At 33.7% G+C, this 19,212-nt stretch overlaps 1 protein-coding gene across 1 annotated transcript in view; it reads left to right on the top strand.

Annotated features, from left to right (window-relative positions):
- The window catches only part of Si (sucrase-isomaltase), a 65,819-nt gene that overhangs the window by 41,032 nt on the left and 5,575 nt on the right, over positions 1–19,212 (top strand). The window contains 18 exon segments of the mRNA XM_048424806.3: positions 177–273; positions 380–492; positions 579–704; positions 1,960–2,088; positions 3,050–3,157; positions 4,882–4,944; positions 6,534–6,650; positions 8,032–8,119; positions 9,435–9,573; positions 11,359–11,431; positions 11,433–11,493; positions 12,418–12,452; positions 12,539–12,655; positions 14,638–14,786; positions 16,661–16,745; positions 16,827–16,883; positions 17,435–17,559; positions 18,750–18,838. Coding sequence (XP_048280763.3) covers positions 177–273; positions 380–492; positions 579–704; positions 1,960–2,088; positions 3,050–3,157; positions 4,882–4,944; positions 6,534–6,650; positions 8,032–8,119; positions 9,435–9,573; positions 11,359–11,431; positions 11,433–11,493; positions 12,418–12,452; positions 12,539–12,655; positions 14,638–14,786; positions 16,661–16,745; positions 16,827–16,883; positions 17,435–17,559; positions 18,750–18,838 — 1,771 coding nt within the window.

The following is a 19,212-nucleotide window of genomic DNA, read 5'->3' on the forward strand; positions in this document are numbered from 1 at the left end:
TTTAAACAAAAAAGTAATATATTTAGATGAAGAACTACATTTACTTATTCAAGTACTGTAGCCTACTAATCAGGAATACCTTAACATCCAAACTCAATCATAATAAATTTGAACAAACTTTATTTATTTTATACTTTATTTTTCCTAAATAGACATTATGTTTTTCTATGTTTCAGTACAAACTGAATTCCTATGGATTCCATCCTTACTATATGGCTTTGGAAGATGAGGGTAATGCTCATGGAGTTCTGTTACTGAACAGCAATGGAATGGGTAAAGCTATTTTTGTTGAATTTCCTATATTAAAGGGGTAAATGTTATCCAGACAAATAGGTTTCTCACATATAAAGAAAAATTAAGTTTTATTTTGTATTTTCAGATGTTACATTCCAACCAACTCCTTCTGTAACATACCGCACAATTGGAGGAATCCTGGATTTTTACATGTTTTTGGGACCAACCCCAGAAGTTGTAACACAGCAATACCATGAAGTATGATTGTATATGCATTTAAAAACTATAAACTTTTATTTATACTGTAAAGTACTTCTTTCATATCACTCATAATATTTTTGTAGGTAATTGGCTATCCATTCATGCCACCATACTGGTCTCTAGGATTTCAATTATGTCGTTATGGATACAGAAATACCTCACAAGTTGTGGAATTGTATGAAGGGATGGTTGATGCTCAGATTCCTTATGTACGTATACCAATAAATATATTCTTTAAAGACAGAAGAAAATACTTAGACGCGATATTCTTTAGAAACAAATTAAAGATTTGGAAATAATAGTCATGTTTTGGTAGCATCTTAACAGTTGCATGTGGGATTTTTATATATTTTTGTTGGACACTTAAGGAGTTATAATAGTCCACCTTTATCTACTTTGCTACTTTAGTGATATCCTGTCTTATTCTAAGCAAATAACTTCACATTTTCCCCTAAGTTATGGATTGTATAGTTGTACATAGTATCTTTATGTTTGAGTAATCTGTAGTATCACTTAGTGTAAGAAGTCTGAAAGAGCTTGACTTGTCACTGTGTGATCTGAGCCTTAAGATATGTAACTGAAGCACACAGAGCTAAATGGTAGGCTTTACAGAATATGTTCTTTCCACACTGCTTAGAAATCAGTTTACTTTTATCAATATAAAGAATTCTAGTAACACATAAATATTGCAGGATATAAAGTTTCTATGTAAGTGATCATTTTACATTATGAACCTTACTATATGAAATTGACATTGATTCTATGTTAGAATCTAATAGTTGTAACTGCATTATTATCAGAAAATTAATTGCATACATTAAAGGGTCAGTGTATTTGAGTTGATATTTGAAATTGGGGTTTATCCAGTATTATCATACAGGGTTTTTTTTTTGCAAAAACTGAAATAATTAAGGGTAATTTTGATTAAGAGAAAATGGTTGGAAAATTAGTTGAGATTCATTTGAAATTTGATAGTTTAAATATATTTCCAAATATTTAAATGTAAGCAATGCATTATTTAAGCAATTTCAAAAATCAATTTGATGTATTTGAAAGGAAAATTTTCATAATAACTGATATATTGTAAATAATTTTCCTTTTGTCTCTGATATAATTATCTTAACTTTTTCCCACATGATTTATGGTTAACATGGGTACAAAAGTATTTCTTTGAGTATGCATTGAATTTCAGTTCTTAACTGACCATATTACCATAAAATCATAGCCTTAAAATATTTTTGTGTTTGCTTCACATGGAAACCAATATTGTAGTCTTGCTGATTTATAAGGTTTACTTCTCCAATTAAATTATTGTTGAAACATTGACAAAACCAATCATCTCTATAAAATTGTTTTTAGTCTATGTTTTCCTTTTCCTTCTTTAATACATATCTTTATATAAAGGTGAAACTAGGCATAACTTCCAACGAGCTCTTACCAAATCATCCCTGTTACCTATTTTAGGATGTTCAATATACAGACATTAATTACATGGAAAGGCAACTAGACTTCACAATTGGTGAACGATTCGAGGGTCTTCCTGAGTTTGTTGATCGAATAAGAAGTGAAGGAATGAAATACATTATTATCTTGGTCAGTATTTATTTTTATATGAATTATATTCTTTGTTTATATTTTCTCTTCTAATATGAGGGTATAAAAGCTTTTCAAAAAGAAAAAAGAGTATAACATTGAACATCTTCAAGACCTGGAGATGACTTAGTAGTTAAGAGAGTTGCTTCTTTTTAAGACCCAAGCTTTGATACCATCACCGTCTTGGGCAGCTCACATTTACCTGTAACTTCAGCTCCAAGGGAAGTTATAGAATACAATAGAATACTCTATTACGTGTATATGTGGCACACATTGTGTGCACACACACACATACACAAACACACACATACAAGCACACACACATAATTTAAATTATAAAATAATAAAAATATCTACTTTTGAACACTCCTCCTACCTATTGATTTTTTTGTATCAAAATTTTCTTTTATTTACTTAGGTTCTTACCATCTACCTTGAACTAAGGTAGATGTGTAAAGATTTATGTCAAGTGATGGGTAGTAAAGGCAAATTGTGTTCCAGTTACCACCCAAGTCAAAAATTGGCTTTGGTTTCAAAGACTAGTAGTAGATAGTTTTTGTCCCGAAGTAATTTCCAGATGTTCTTTTGAATTTGTTCTGTTGTTTTCTTACAGTTTGGCTTTCTCTGGGTTGAATAAAAATACTCAGTGAAAAGAATAGTTTGTGATTATATTTTAGTGGGCAAGCCATACAACCAGGCAATAATGAAACCAAAAAGCGTTCAATAAGCTTGCTTGAGTTCCTAACAGATTTTTTTTTTAGAATTTCTTAGAATATACCTGTGGTATTGATGTTTGGTCATTTCCTCAATTGGTGGCTGAAGATTATAATAGTACAGAAAGATACACTTCTCTGAATACAGAGAAAGATACAGTGTCTCTGAATAGCCACCCAACAAGCTATAGGTTAGCCCAATACATAGTTTGTTTTGATTTTGTTTTATTATTTTGCTTTGATTTTAGGATCCAGCGATTTCAGGAAATGAGACAGATTACCCTGCCTTTGACCGAGGAATACAGAAAGATGTCTTTGTCAAATGGCCTAACACAGATGATATCTGTTGGGCAAAGGTACTTACTATTTTTAACTTTAATAATTTTTGAAATGCTAAATATATTATTTCCTTAAATATGTTAAAAGAATGTTTTGTGTGACAGAAAAGATTTTATAGCTAAAATATCATAAGTACAATCAGATCTAAGTCTGAATTATTAGGCATAAATATAGAACTCATACAAACCCTAAAATCAAATTTTTTCCTCACTCAATTGCAATTTATTAAATTGGACAAATATTTTGTGTTTTATGATGAGACTTACAATAGTGGAGTGACTGCTCTTATGCTCTGCTGGGACAAGTGCTTATGCATTTTTACTTTTGTTAAAAACATGTGCAGCAGTTTGGGGATTTGCCATTGTTTTGCTTTGAGAACTGAACTTAGAGGTCAAAAACGAAGAAGGAAATTCAATCATTGGACACTGAGATCGGAGTGAAGTACGGCAACATCTGGATTTGGTTTCCACTTAATATTAAGCAAGCAAAGGGAAGTGAAGGGAAGAAAACTCTTAGTGACTTTTACAGCAAGACCAGACTTTCGCTGTTCTGTGAAGGACATGTCAAAACCAGTGGGACAGCAATGAGGATGCAGAGTAAAGGGCTGTCAAAAATCACCGGCTGTGTAGCTGCCAGTGGGAGAGAGGGAAGGCAGGACTTGGCCACACCTGGAAACTTTTCCTGTGTGAACTGTGGGCTGGGATAGGGAGAGCTAAGTCAGAGAGCCTCTTTTTGCAGCCTTCAGGACTTCATAGCTCATTGTAAATGTTAGGAGTTTCCTGGGAATTCTATGAATAACATATTTCCTGGAAACTTGGGCTTGTTTTAGGTCACTGGGCTTTGGCCATTTTTCTTTAATATTCAAGAAAAACATTCCCAACTATACAAAAATGACATTTAGGAACAGAATAAATTTCACAAATTCTTGTAATTGTGATATAATCTACAGTTTATATTTTTGATTTTTGGGCTCTTTTTTTCTAAATTACTAATTTCTGGTTGTTGTTTTTCATTGTTGTCACTGGATCAAAACTTATGTGTAGTGATATTAATAAAATCCCAGTGTCAGATATTGGGGTTCAAACTGAAGACCAGAAAAGTAAAGCAGTCAGCCAATGTCTCTTATCTCTATACCTCAGTCCTAAAATGAGGATCCTGACTCTAGGAATCCTCAGAATGAGACTGAGTCTGAAATCTGTCCCATTTAATATTTCTCTTTTATGCTGGGATTATAGGCATGCCCCACTAGTGTCTGGCTTCTATGGCAAAACAGTGTTGCTACTGGAATTAAAGGTGTGTGCCACCACTGCCTGGTCTGTATGGCTCATCAGTGTGGCACACAGATTCTGGTCTGAGGTAGAGGTTAGAGCCAGAGGTTAGTTGCTTTGCTTTTCTGGTCTCCAGGTGGAACCCCAGTATCTGTCTCTGGGTTTTTATTAATCATGCTGCAATTATATTAATTATGAAAGTGGTGGAGTTCAAGTGCATTCTAAACACAAATTAATCACATTGCACCTATGGTAGTTAAAGGGGAGGCAGATGAAGGAAATAGACTAATTTTCATCATTTTTTTCCATTAATTCTAAAAGAATTGTAAAATGAAATGGGTATGATATAACTATAGAGATTGGAAAGTCAAGGATTGGAAAGATAGAGTATGCCTCTAATAACATATTCCTAATTTATATAGCAGTCATACATTCTTATTTTGAATTATTAATTCACTTATACGTTTTGACAGGTTTGGCCAGATTTACCTGGTATTGAAATAAACGAGAGTATATCAGAAGATGACGCTGTCAATGTAAGTTCTGTGTACATTATAGCTAAAAAAAATCAGAATTTGGAATTTAAAGGTCATATTAGCATAAGATTGAATTTGAATATTTTCCTTTAAGAAGAGGAAACTTTAAAATATTTTCTATTGAATTAAGTTTAATCAATTAATTTTTAATCAAGCTTTTTCAAGATATGAAATTTTAGTAGTAAATAGATGAATCAATCATATGTTTTATATTGTTTTCATAAGAGTAATATTTAAGATTTTTATGTTACCTTTTAAAATGGCCTGCTCTCTTCTCGGGCAGTGGGACGCAGCCTGTCCCTCCCGAACAGTTTTCATAAGACAGTACTATTTAAGATTTTTATCTTACCTTTTTAATCTTACCTTAGCAATGTTTAGTATTAAGATACATCTTATATGAAAAAAATTTTACATACCTGGTTATTAGATTGATATCTTACTTTTTTCCTTGGGTACCTAATATCACACGGCATAATACTCCTAGATTCTAGGTGATGACAAATAGAAGCATTATCATGTTTATCTCAAAGAAAATAGGTTTTCATACACAAAGGACAGAGATTTATCGGGCTCCCCCATTCCCAGCAGATATCAGTTGCCAAAAGCTCCAGCACGTGGTTGGACTTGGTGCACATTGCCCCTCACTATGTCGGGATTTCATCCGACTTGAACTTGCACAGAGATTGTGTAGGCTGTCAGCACCCCGTGATTCATATGTGGAACTGCTCTATTTAGTCTAAAAGGTTTGGGTACCCATCTACCACCTCTGAGACTTCAAATCATTCTGCTTATCTTCCACTGTGATCCTTAAGCTGTGCTCTCTCTCTCTCTCTCTCTCTCTCTCTCTCTCTCTCTCTCTCTCTCTCTCTGTGTGTGTGTGTGTGTGTTAGTGCACGCGTGTGTGCGTGCATGTGCTTGTACATATATGTGTCCGTGTGTGTGTTTGTGTGTGTTTCAAGACAGGGTTTCACTGTGTTGTGTAGCTTTGGTTGTCCCGGAACTCACTTCATAGACCACCCTGGTCTTTTATTTATTTATTTATTTATTTATTTATTTATTTATTTACTTACTTACTTACTTACTTACTAAAAATTTCCACCTCCTCCCCACCTCCCTTTTCCCTCCTTGTACCCACCTCCCCCTCCCTCTCTAGTCCTTAGGGCAATCAGGGTTCCCTGCCCCAGGGGAAGTCCAAGGTCTTCCCCCCTCAATCCAGGTATATAAAGGTGAGCATCCAAACAAACCAGGCTCCTATAAGTCAGTCCATGCAGTAAAATCAAAACCCAGTGCCATTGTCCTTGGCTTCTCAGTCAGCCTTCATTCCCAGCCACATTCAGCCTGGTCTTGAATTCTCAGAGATCCACCTGCTTCTCCCTCTTGAGTTCTGGGACTAAGTGTATGCGTCACTACCTGGTAAGCTGTTCTCTTATCACATAAGTTTGGGAGATGCTCTCTCTCTGGGAACTTTTATTCCTTTCCTAGTATTGCACATGTGTAACTTGACAATCTGAAGACAGCGTTCTGTTCTCAAATTCATGCTCTGAGACTTTTCAGTTGCTGAGTGTGCCTCTCAATTTTCTTTTATTCAGGCTTCCAGAGCACACGTAGCATTTCCAGACTTCTTCAGGAACTCCACATCGGAGTGGTGGACAACAGAAATTTATGACTTCTACAACAGTCAGATGAGGTTCGATGGCTTGTGGATTGTAAGTGAGCTTTTATGATTTTATTTTATATTTATTTTATAGCAGTTTTGTATCTCTGATAATTATTATATTTTCCTGTGCAGGTTAGCTCACTCTTTTTTTTTTCAATCTTTTTTTTTTGCTGAATTTTTTTATACAAAAGAATGGTTAAAATATACCTTTACTAGTTTAATATATATATATATGTATGTATGACTGTAACTTTCTGGGCTTCTCAACTTGAATAAGCAATCAAAATTGCCTATGTTTCTGGTTACAAAATCATATTAATCACTTATTTCATTCTTACCTAATGCAAGAATGTCACACTCAAATATTAAGCTTTTTTTTTTAAAAAAAGTGATGCCTTTCAAACAACTTTCTTATCTTTGTCAACGCTTAGCTGTATAGTTTTGAGATGGTATAAAAAGAATCTATTTCTCTACAAGTAAATATTTAATTCAGGAGAACATACATGATGCTTGTCTAGGTTTCTAGAATGCCATCGCTTGCTCTGATGCTTTGCAAATGAAAACTTGAATTGTTTTAGTTTTTAAAGGAGGAAAATGTAATGCAGGTACTGCTGTGAGCATATGCATGGGATACAAAATTGCCTAATATTCGATTAAAAATCAACATCTTTTTGATATTCAAATATTTGACGTATGAGGAATGTTTTATAAATATAAATAAATATAAATTATTCATATAATAAAGAATTATACACTGATCAGTGAAGACTGTTCTCAGGTGTGGGAAGTCATTTCATAAAAGTTATTCAGGTTTGTGTCCATTTTTCAGGATTACAGAGACTAATCCATGTGCTCAGTAGAGAGACTTTTTGTTTCCTGGCTTTTGGGCTGAGATCAAGCGTAGAGAGGCCCCTTGACACTGTCTACATTTTATGCTACATCTTGTATTTTAAATAATCAAACAGCTGATTTCTCTTTGAAGAATGGTTAGAGGGGGGAAGGTTTTAAGATATATGATATTATAAATTTATATCATGGAAGTATTTTAATCAATTCACTCTTACATGCATTATCTACAGTAAGGAATACAGTATTTTATATTTTTAAAAATTAGGCAGTTTATAGAAATCACTTTAAGGATTCTGAACTAAACAATTCATCTTGATGAAATGTATTATAATTTTGAAACGTGGAGCAAACAAAACACTTTTCAAACCCAATTAGTTTATTTGCACTCCAACACTCCAAGTTGATTTTCTGGAATATTCCACCCCAGGTATCCCACTGCCTCAAGATCACACCACTTCTGTTTCAGTCTCCTGAGTTCTGGAATTGCAAACTTGTGTTACCTATCAAGGTTTTCAAATTACAGTTTTCAATAGATATATAGTAAAATGCTTCAAACCTCTTATTTTGTTTTTGTTTTTCAGGATATGAATGAGCCTTCAAGTTTTGTAAATGGAACAGTTACTAATCGATGCAGAAATGATACATTAAATTACCCACCTTATTTCCCAGGTAGAATTTGATGACTATACTATTTTATAATATGGCAACATTGTTTTTATTGTGTAGGTAGACTTTAAGTTGCAGTAAGTGGAAATTAATTATAAATTATCAGTAGTCAGTCTCACAGTGAAGTATGCCCAACCTCAGGTCCAATATTTCATAATTCCACACTGTACTGAGTAGAAAAGTAAATGTTTTCTCTGTACTCATGATTCTTAATTTAATTTTTTTGTTATGGTTTCTTCAGGATATTCTATCTGAAATAATTGGATACATGTTGCTCATTAAAAATTGTTTGCAGTAATTATTCATAGGAATAGGAAATGGAAAAAAAAGTCTCTGTTTACCTCTGGTATGGTGACAGCTGATGTCTGAAAGGAAGGCACAAACAAAATTTGTTGAAGACAACAGTGGTTTTGGTTCTGAGATTTGTACTTCAACTGAATTCTTTTAGTGAAAACATACTGAATCAGTATTTTTTTATTTAAGTGAATAAAAAGCAGTAGACCTTTCATGGATAGAGGTGGCTTAAAGATTGAGTGCCTACTGTTCTTCCAGAGAACTGCAATTCTATTCCTAGCACTCACCCAGGGCAGCTCAGACCTGGCTATGAAACTCCAGATCCAGAAGATCCAATGCTTCTTCTGACCTTCATGGGCACTTCTACTCATGTGCATATGCACATATACACATAACTAAAAATTAAAAAAATAATCTTAAAGATTGTATGTAACTGAGCAGGGCGGTGGTGGCGCACACCTTTAATGCCAGCACTCAGGAGGCAAGGTCAGGTGGATCTCTGTGAGTTCGAGGCCAAATTGGTCTACAAGGGCTAGCTAGTTTCAGGACAGACTCCAAAGCTACAGAGAAACCTCGTATCAAAAAAAGAAAATTCTATGTAATTGACAATGTACTCATGTTTCAGATTTTTATACAAACATAAGACTCAGTTATTACTGCACAGATCACTATAGAAACTTAAATTAGTATACACAAAGTGTACAAATGATTAAAAATCAATAATTATTTGAAAGCTCATAATTTGTTTATCAAAAATAAATGCGTGGATGCGATTTTATCATTGGAGGGAAGGAAAGCCTGTTTTATTGGGCACATCAGGTAGATCACAGTGGTGTATTGTGTTTCAGAATATTTATAAGGACAGGTTTTGCATATATTCACCATAGCAAAATATTTAAAGTTTTGGGCGATCATTACGCTAAAGACTCTGAGTTGAATGTGAATCAGTTTACACCCGATTAGAACGTTATCTCGCTCTTCATGCTCTTCAAAGTGTTATTCTATTTTCCTTGGTTTTCCCCAGAGCTGACGAAAAGAACTGAGGGGTTACATTTCCGCACCATGTGCATGGAAACGGAACAGATTCTTAGTGATGGATCATCAGTTTTGCATTACGATGTGCACAATCTCTACGGATGGTCGCAAATGAAACCCACCCTGGAGTAAGTAATGTTCATCATTTTCCTCTCTGGCTTTCTCGTTCATTTTTATATTGATGATATCAGCTTCAAGGTTTCATATTTCAAGAGTCTTGCCAAATTTCTCTCTTTTCCAATTGTTCTTTGTAAATTACTTCTTTCTTCGTAAGTCTTAGAAAAAAATCATTTCTATCTATCAATCCGTTGAGTAATCAATCAAAATCTGTCTTTCCTCATTATATTCTTACGGCTTTTTATTTCCTTCATTGTATTCCAAAGAATACTAGGCTTTATTTATTTATTTTGCTGTCCAAAATATGCTTAGCACAATATTTGGAGAATAATGTTGAAGTACAAATGAGTAAAATAAAAGCCTGAGTAAATTTGTAATTTAAACTAATTATTAACATAATCCAGTTAGTCTCCCATTGGCATTCAAAGAGTCCTTCAGAACATACTTGATCATGTCAAGTTGGTAGCTAACACTAACCATTACATGAATAACAAAGCAGCATGGTGAATTGTTGGAGATAAGCAGATCATAATAATCCCTGTGTTCCTTGCTGTAACCCAAAAGATATTTAATTCTAATAAGGAATTTAGTATTAAAATCTAGTTATGCATGTGGGGTGTCAACTTCTGAATTGTTGTTTGTTTGTTTGTTTTGTTTTCAAGACTGGGTTTCTTTTTGTATCCCTGGCTGTCCTGGAACTCACTCTGAAGATCAGACTAACCCTAAACTCACTGCCTGCCTCTGCCTCCAGAGTGAGGTGATAAAAGGCATGAACCACCTCTGTTCATCATCCTGACATACTTTTAGAGTTTTCATTCATATAAAGATTTTTGAGTATCACCAATTTTTTTCAGTTAATCGAACATCTATGTATATACATGTTAGTCAGAGAAAGGGAGAGAGCGATGAGAAACAAATTGAATAATGACAGAGAAAGGAAAAGTGAGAGAAAGAGTTGCAGATAAAATAAACTAACATATTGTAGCATTACACTTTAAACTAGAATATATTTTAATATGCACAATTCATCAAGGCTACTCTCTCTAAGGCTAGAGAAGAAAGAAAAGACTTACTACAAACAAATTTGTATAATGCATTTTCTTGGTAAGATTTCGCTTGGGATAAATTCCACTAATAAAGTACAATGACTCTTTTTTGAAAAAAAATCCATTAAATTTGTCCATTCATCATTTACTGTAAAGCAGGGGAGGCCTTAGCAAATATATTCTTCAGATTGATACATGTAATAAAAGTGGCAGGTTTTAACTGAGGAGAGCCGCAATGACTTATCGCATCTATACTTCTATTAAATGATACAAATTTAAGTAGAATAAAATTCTGTATTTGATTAAGTTGCTTAATTGATATAATGTATAGTTAACTTACATGGATTAGAAGGCTTAGAAAGGAAATTTTTACATTACATGTGTATATAACTCTAGCAAATGTTAGGAGGGAAGAAAATGATCTGTCGTGCCTGGGAGTATTTTAATACAGAGTGAGTGAAGACACAGCTGTGAAGAGCTGGCTGTGATGGGAAACCTGACCATAGAGTAGATACTGTGCTTTCATGGAAGTCGTTTGTGTGGAAATATGCCAGATGTAGTAACTCAAGCCTCTAATCCCAACATTAGGAAGACAGATCTCTGAGTTCAAGGTCAGTTTGGCCAACAAAGCAAGTTCCAGGACAGCCAGGGCTACACAGAAAAACTCTGTATTATAAAAGAACAACAACAAAAGAAATATTTCAAGAAAATAGCTAATGTAAACATGCAACTTATGTCTTCACTGTACAGTGCTCTACGGAAGACCACTGGTCTGCGAGGGATAATCATCTCTCGGTCCACATATCCCACGGCTGGTCGATGGGGGGGGGCACTGGCTTGGAGACAATTACGCAAACTGGGATAATTTGGAAAAATCACTCATTGGTATGTAATATTTATCTTCTATCATATCATTGTTTTTTAAAATTTTTAATAAACATTGCTTTGCTTTGTGCTAGATACATATCACAGATAAATTGTAAGAAGCAAAATAGTCACATAATTTTATAACACAGGACATCAGGGAAATATCCCTAGACAGGAAGGTATAACAACCAATATAAGTGATCAGAGAAACAAATGACTGATGAGACTCAGCTAGTTTGTTTGGATAAACATCATCAACCATTTTGGACCCTCTTTCTTAGTTGAAGAAAACATGATGTTGAAGAAACACTATTCTAAAGCTAAGAAGGCAATCTTAGACTTCATCTGCTAGACAATAAATTACTGAGAAATGTTCCAGAAGGAAACCCATCAAACTAAAGTCTTTCTGAGAATAGATACCCAGAAAATGTCTACATCATTTCAAACCACCAATAAATAGTTGCTGTTTTGATTCTCTACTTAAATATCATCGACTAATGAGAGATTCATTAAAAGCATATTTAGAATAACTCTTTACCAGAGAGCTGAGTAGTTACATGCATTCTCTTTTGTTGAAGACATCATTTTTAATATTACTTAATAAGAATAATTATATTTGTTTTATATGGTATATCATGGTTAAATAATAGTAGAAAGACAATTTATTTTTCAAAATGAAACTGGGGAAAACACTACTGTTTTGTCTTGATTAACCATGGTGTGCTTATATCTTACTTGTGTTTAAGTTATGTTATAGTATTACTGTCTTAAAGCATATGCTCTCTTATTTTAGAAAATATAATTAACACCACTGAGGTCAACAAGTATGGTTATTAGGGAATAATCCATTATTATAACAAAATGTTTCATTTAATAAGCACTTACATTGAAGGGAGCATCTTTATTAGTAAAATAAAAATATATTTTATTCTAATTTTTTAGGCATGCTGGAATTTAATCTCTTTGGGATACCATATGTAAGTAGATCTTTCCAGTTTACATTTGTAGTCTATAACTATTAAGAAACAATAACTATTATGCATTAAATATAACTATCTTTTAGGTTGGAGCAGATATCTGTGGTTTTTTCAATGATTCAGAATATCATCTCTGTGCTCGTTGGATGCAAGTTGGAGCCTTTTATCCATATTCAAGAAACCACAACATTCAATTTACTAGAGTATGTAGTTACTACTTTGTCTTTGTTTTCTTGTATTTGTTTTTCCCCTACACAACCTTAGATTGTTTGTTGTCTTTGATTCAATCATATTTTACTTGACAAAGTTTTAAATGAATTCTTTAAATATTTTCATATTATGAAATATTACTTAGTTCATCTTTAACTTTACATCATTTAAGACCTATAGTATATACAGGGCACATGCTTAGATCTGGAACACACATACTATAGCTGGTCTATAAGATTTTGGAAGAGTTAGGAGAATATCCTACTGTAGAACTTATTCCACACTCGGACAGAACAACAATCAAAAAATCAGCTTGAAACTAAATTGATGAGAAGCGTGAGACATTTGCAATAATGAATGAAATGGGAAGAATTAAAATCATTTATTTAAAGAACAAGTTCATAAATTGAGAAACAAGAAAAGATAGCATGAATTTTAAGAGCAAATTTCTGTGCAGTGCCAAACACTGCGAGTTATTAACTTATTGGAGGCTTATTTTGAGTGCATAATACAGAGCTTAATTTCATGGAGCACTGTGAACAGTTAGAGCCAATATCCTACTAAGTACTAGTTTGTATTAAACTTTTAGTTAATAGTGCAGAGAAAAAGGTAAACTGAGCAGAAAACATATCAGTCAAGGTGGACAACAGACATAGTCCAAACATATTTCCTAATCAACAGATGTGTGCTGTGCTGAGAAAATTTTGTGCCATCTCGATTTTGCTTGAGCTAGAAGAGGTGAATTTATTGTCTAAATAGTCAAAAGTGCAAGGATACAAAGCAATTTAGGACTACACTTTAAAGCAGTTTGAAAGATAGGCAAACTGTGAAGAAATATTTTGAAGAAATTTGAAAAATATTGTAGAAACTTGTTACTAACATAGAAGATTAAGACACTAGAGGAAAAGAGCAGGAATTTTAAAAAGCCCAAGTCAAAAAGAAGTGATTTAGGGACTAAATTATTATTTAGGATATTCACCTTGTTTAAGTAAGAATTAATGTAACAAAAGTTAACACTATATGACATATATATCAACAGAACAAAAGTTGAGATTAAGTAACTTGACAATAGCCTATGATTTTTGTCTCTTTCTACTTACATGACTATGAAATTACTAAAATATATTATGTATCAATAACTAACAGATTATACATAGGATCACACAAAATTTTATATTTGTTGGGCTAGTGTAGTTTTAAGCTTTTGTTTGTTCTAATAATGTATCTGCCAGGGATAACACCAGGTTATCATTTCAGCTTTATTTCCCAAATCTAATAAAATTGGAATCTTCATATGCATGAGGTAGCTCCAAAAGGTTCCCCAATGATTGTTATCAACAAGCATGAGAGGTGTTCTTGGCAGTTGTGAGGGACTGCAGTTTGTATACAGGACAATTTAACTGTACAACAATCACTGTCCCTTATGTTTTCCTTAAATGAACAATAATATTTTTATAAATTCTTGATACTACTTCACCAATATTACTCTTTTGAATTGAAATGTATATACCAAAGAAGACTGAAATGTTATCAATCAAGATTAGTATACATACTCCTCCTGTATTATTAGTACTGTAATCTATTCATTTCACATATGAATGAATGGCATGTAAGGCCAGCATAGTGAACTTGACTTATACCTTGGTGTTTCAGGTCACTTTTATGTAACAAACCATGTAATTTCCTTGCACATTCCAGCATTGAGTATTACCATTAGCTGACGATGCATTTATTATCTGTTAAAATATGGGCTGTATTTTGTGTATATTTACTTATGTTTGGCTTAATTTGCATTATCTTTTAAAATACTAATATTGCACCACCTTCATTCGATATAAATGATGTAGTATTTAGGATTTTTGTAAACACAGTTCTTTGCACATGACATTGCTAATCATTTGTTATTTTTATTCTTCAGTTTGACTGTTAAGGTTTAAACAATGAAACATGGCTGTTTCATTATGTTTTCTTTCAGAGGCAGGATCCTGTTTCCTGGAATGAAACTTTTGCTAACATGTCAAAGGAGGTCCTAGACATCAGATACACCTTGCTGCCCTATTTCTACACGCTGATGCATGAAGCCCATATCCATGGTGGTACTGTCATCAGACCCCTAATGCATGAGTAAGTACAAGACCTGTTTGATTCTTCCACAAGCAGCTTTCATTTGCTTCAATCATCTATCTAAGTACAATATTTTGTAGTTGCTTTGCTATATATTTTGAGCTAAGAGAGCATTTATAGAATAAGTATAATAAACCTTCTAATGTAGACATTTCTCAGAGAAATTGTCCTAATGATTAAAAAAGTAATACTTATTTTAAGAATACCTCTTTAACTTATTCATGAAGCATTTTGCTTCTCAGCTCTCCAACAATTTTAACTGAGTAGTTAAATGTAGTGGCCTGCCAAATTTTATTATTGTCAAAGTAATAAAAATCACAACTGGGCAATATAATTAAAACCTAGTACTCAAAATGAACTTATCAAAATAACAATTTTCACTTGTAGGCATTCACTTTGGTTAAAGATTAAAAAAGGTGCCAAATAAGAAACCGTGGGGGTGATCAGCCATTAATGGGACACTGATATAGTACCTAACCTTCCCCAAAGCTCAGAAATTACTGTAGGAGAGGTGAAAATATTGCAAGAGCCAGAGGTTATGGATAACTACAGCAAAACACACCAGCAAGGCAGCTGTGCATATGAACTCACAAGGCTGGGACAGTGTGCAGTAGGCTTGTTCAAGCTCCAGACAGACCAAATCCAAGCTTGGAATGGGAAGGTAGATAGGAAATCCTACTCTTACACTTAAGATTAATCCCCTTGGCATTTTTAAAATTTGAGAGTTTGGTTATGGATTCTGAACATTTCCTTTGTCCTACTGAAAGTACTTCAGTCTTTGTCTCATGGGGACTACCAGAAAGGGTTAACCCCAACTGTTATTTTACCACTTCTCTTGGTTGCTAATAAAAGAAAAAAAAAGCAAAATTTAAAAAGGGGTTAGTTGTGTGATTTCACTAGCATGAGAAATGGAAACATTTGCTAGTGTCTATTTCCAAATTTGTAATGTGTTTTTCAATGTTAGAAATCAACTCACATAAGGAAGAATCTTTAATGACATAATGACATGGCATACAATATGAAAAGCTCTAAGGCAGGCAATCTCCCCTAGTCCACCACGCTGACATTTTAATTTTCATTATTTGGACTAAGTACTCCCTACCCAGCAGTGTGTCTCCTAGTTTCTAACGTCACATCTTAGTACTTTAGCTGTTGAAGTGGCATTTCTAAATCACTGGGCCGCTCTTATTTTTGTTATTTTTGTCTTAAGAATGTTTACACTTTGGAAACAGGATTTTACTTTGAATACTTGGAATTCATTCTGTAACTTAGGCTAGTCTTCCTCTCATGGCCATCTTCCTGCCTCAGCTTTCATTATCGGATTATATATGTAAACCTACAGAGCTTGTCTTTAAAAATACCCTCTTGGGGAGGGATGAGGTAGGGCGGGGAGCAGAGAAAAATGCAGAGCTCAGTAAGAATCAATAAAAAAAAACCTTCTTTTAAAATTTAGAAAGAAATAATAAACATCCATATAGTGAAAGTTTTATAAACTTTTGCAGGCTGTTTATCATCTCTGCTTCCAATTTTGCTGATCCTTTACTAGACAAAATGGATACTTAAATACCTGTATTAACTCCCCTATATAAACTCTCCATTATAGTGACATGTTATTATAGTGTTCAAATACTTCTTAACAATCCTTTTAATTAGAACATTTAGATATAATTTGGTTTTACTCAGAAGTAAATACTGTTTCACACTGTGTTTCAAACAACGAAGAAGTTCTTTGTTTTAACTATATATGAGCATAGTTTTTAGTTGAATCCACGAAAGCCTTTTGATCAAACTGGTTTCAGAATAAGCATTTTAAGGTGTTCAGAAGAGAATCAATTCCTTGGCTTAATTGAAAACTTTGTTATTCTTTTGTGAAGGTTCTTTGATGATAAGGAAACCTGGGAAATATACAAGCAGTTCCTGTGGGGTCCAGCTTTTATGGTGACCCCTGTCCTTTATCCTGTAAGTGTGATCATGTATTTATTCATAAAATGATTTGATTTGATTTCAGATGATTTCAATGACTTTCTTCTTCAATTCTAGGACAGGACCACTGTGGACGGCTATGTACCAAATGCTCGGTGGTTTGACTACCATACGGTAAGTTTTATAACAATTCTTAGAAGTTAACTAAACTAAAATGTATATTTGAATGATTATATGAGAAGCTCTGAAACTGTTTATTTTCCAATAAAAAATTCAAAGTTGGTAATGTGCTGTTAATTATTACTGACAGCAAATTAACATATCATGGAACAATCATTTATTATACTCTAGTGTGTTACAGAGGTATTGTTTTGTTTTAGCAGGAAAACACAAAAATTTATACTATATTACAAACCTTTGTTGCTCTTTTGCTTAGAAAATTTGGCCACCATAATTAATAGAGTGTTTCATATTTTGTGACCTTGCAAAATTCACACATTTCTGCATTGGAGATCTTGAAAACAAATAACAAGATGAGGATGAAAATGTAACCAGGATCTAAGGATACACTTTTTAAAAATGATTTCTCCTTTAAAAAAAATCATGTTGTGTTTTGTTAGTTTTTAAGTAGAAAACTGTAACACTTGACTACATGAATGTATCTTCTTACATTCTTGCATTACTCTTTGCTTCATGTCCATTCTCCCCATCCTTCTCCTTACCAGGGGGAAGATATAAAGGTCAGAGGAAAACAAGAAACCTTTGAAGCTCCTTTTGATAAAATAAATCTACATGTCCGAGGAGGTTACATTCTACCGTGCCAAGAACCTGGGCAGAACACATATTACAGGTAAGTGAACTGGTTTCAAAACGGCCATTTCATTCTGTAATATATCCTTCTCCAAAAGTCAGTAGTTAGAAAGAATCTGCCCTTTTCCCCTGTGATCCTTCTGCAATAACACAGGTGCTTAATCATAAGCAGGAGACAAGGCAGAAAAAGAGGCTTTTGATGAACTTGAGTTTTCCCTGCTCCTTAGTCCCACTGGGATGCCCTAGTGTCTTCCTGGTAGATCCTGCGGTTACATACCCATCCTTAGCTTGGACAAGGGCATTCTTTCTCTTTAGTATAATGAGCAGTAATATATGAATAATGACAGTGATTAATAACATTTCAAGGTCTGACGCTATCTTCCAAAATCACCTACTTAAAAATGTATTTAAAATGTAATTCCAAAAGAAAATTGCTAGTACCTCTCCACATGCAACATGCATAAATGTTGAACACTCATTAAAAAATGGTCTTCTAGTGACATTTCCCTTTATAAATAAGCTTTTCTGACGAAACACAACTAAATCTTCATGACTTGGTGTATGATATGCAGAGGTATTTGCAAACTAAAACTTGATCTTTTGGACTACTGCCTAAGAAAGATCATTATATCTTTATTTTCAAGTATGACATGAAAATAACACCTCATAAAAACCTTTTTCTGGGTTTTTTAATTAATTTATTTTTTATTTTTATTTTTTGTATTTGAGGTAGTATCTCATATGTAGAGAGACATTGTACTTTACTTGCTATTTAGCACAGGATAACCTTAATCTTCTGATCCTACTGTCTTTTCCTTCTTGAGTGCTAGGATTTCAGGTGTATTCCACCTTTCCTAGCGTCTGTAAGAACAGCGTCCACACCCAGGGATTTATATGTGTTGGGCCAACTGTCTAAGTGAACCATAATACTAGAACTAAAAACAATATTTTCCTAAGACTTTCTAGAATACAAATATGAATTAAAGAAAACTAAAAGGATGGTTTAGAGGTTTCAATGTATTTGTTATTTCATAGCCTCTTTATTATAAATACCCCCACCGTATTTGATGAACCTGCAAGGACATATCACTACTATCCAGTGTCTTAGTTTTCTCTGTTTAGATTAATGTTTTCTTAACTTCTATTCAGTTCATATTCTTATATGACTAGGATATCATAAAATATCCTATTCTGGAAACATGGATAGAATTACTTATTTCTTTCTTGTAGTCGACGGAATTACATGAAGCTCATCGTTGCTGCAGATGACAATCAAAAAGCACAAGGAACTCTATTTTGGGATGATGGGGAGAGTATAGGTGAGTTTCCCATTCCCCAGATGAATGGAGCTGACAGCATGCATCTTCCCTACTTTGTGTTTGCTGTACTTAAAAGCTGAGCACAAAGCTAGACAGATCATTTACAGTTAAAAGTATATAATTGCTTGAAACTGTGCACACAATTATAAAAAACTTAAAGGCTCCTCTCTTACTTTAAAACTCCTTAATTCCTGTATTGAAAGGTAAACTAAGTGAAATGTGTGGGCGGGACTTACTTATAGCAGAAGTCAACACAGTGCTGTTTACATTGACATGGAAGATCAATAAGCCAAACATGCCATGTTCTGTGTGCATAACTGATGCCCAAAACTTATCTCTAAAATCAGCAGATCTCTGAAAAGCAGAATGAAATG

Source organism: Myodes glareolus, chromosome 20 (genome assembly GCF_982192425.1).
Source record: "Myodes glareolus chromosome 20, mMyoGla1.1, whole genome shotgun sequence".
In the NCBI taxonomy this organism is placed as follows: Eukaryota; Metazoa; Chordata; class Mammalia; order Rodentia; family Cricetidae; genus Myodes; species Myodes glareolus.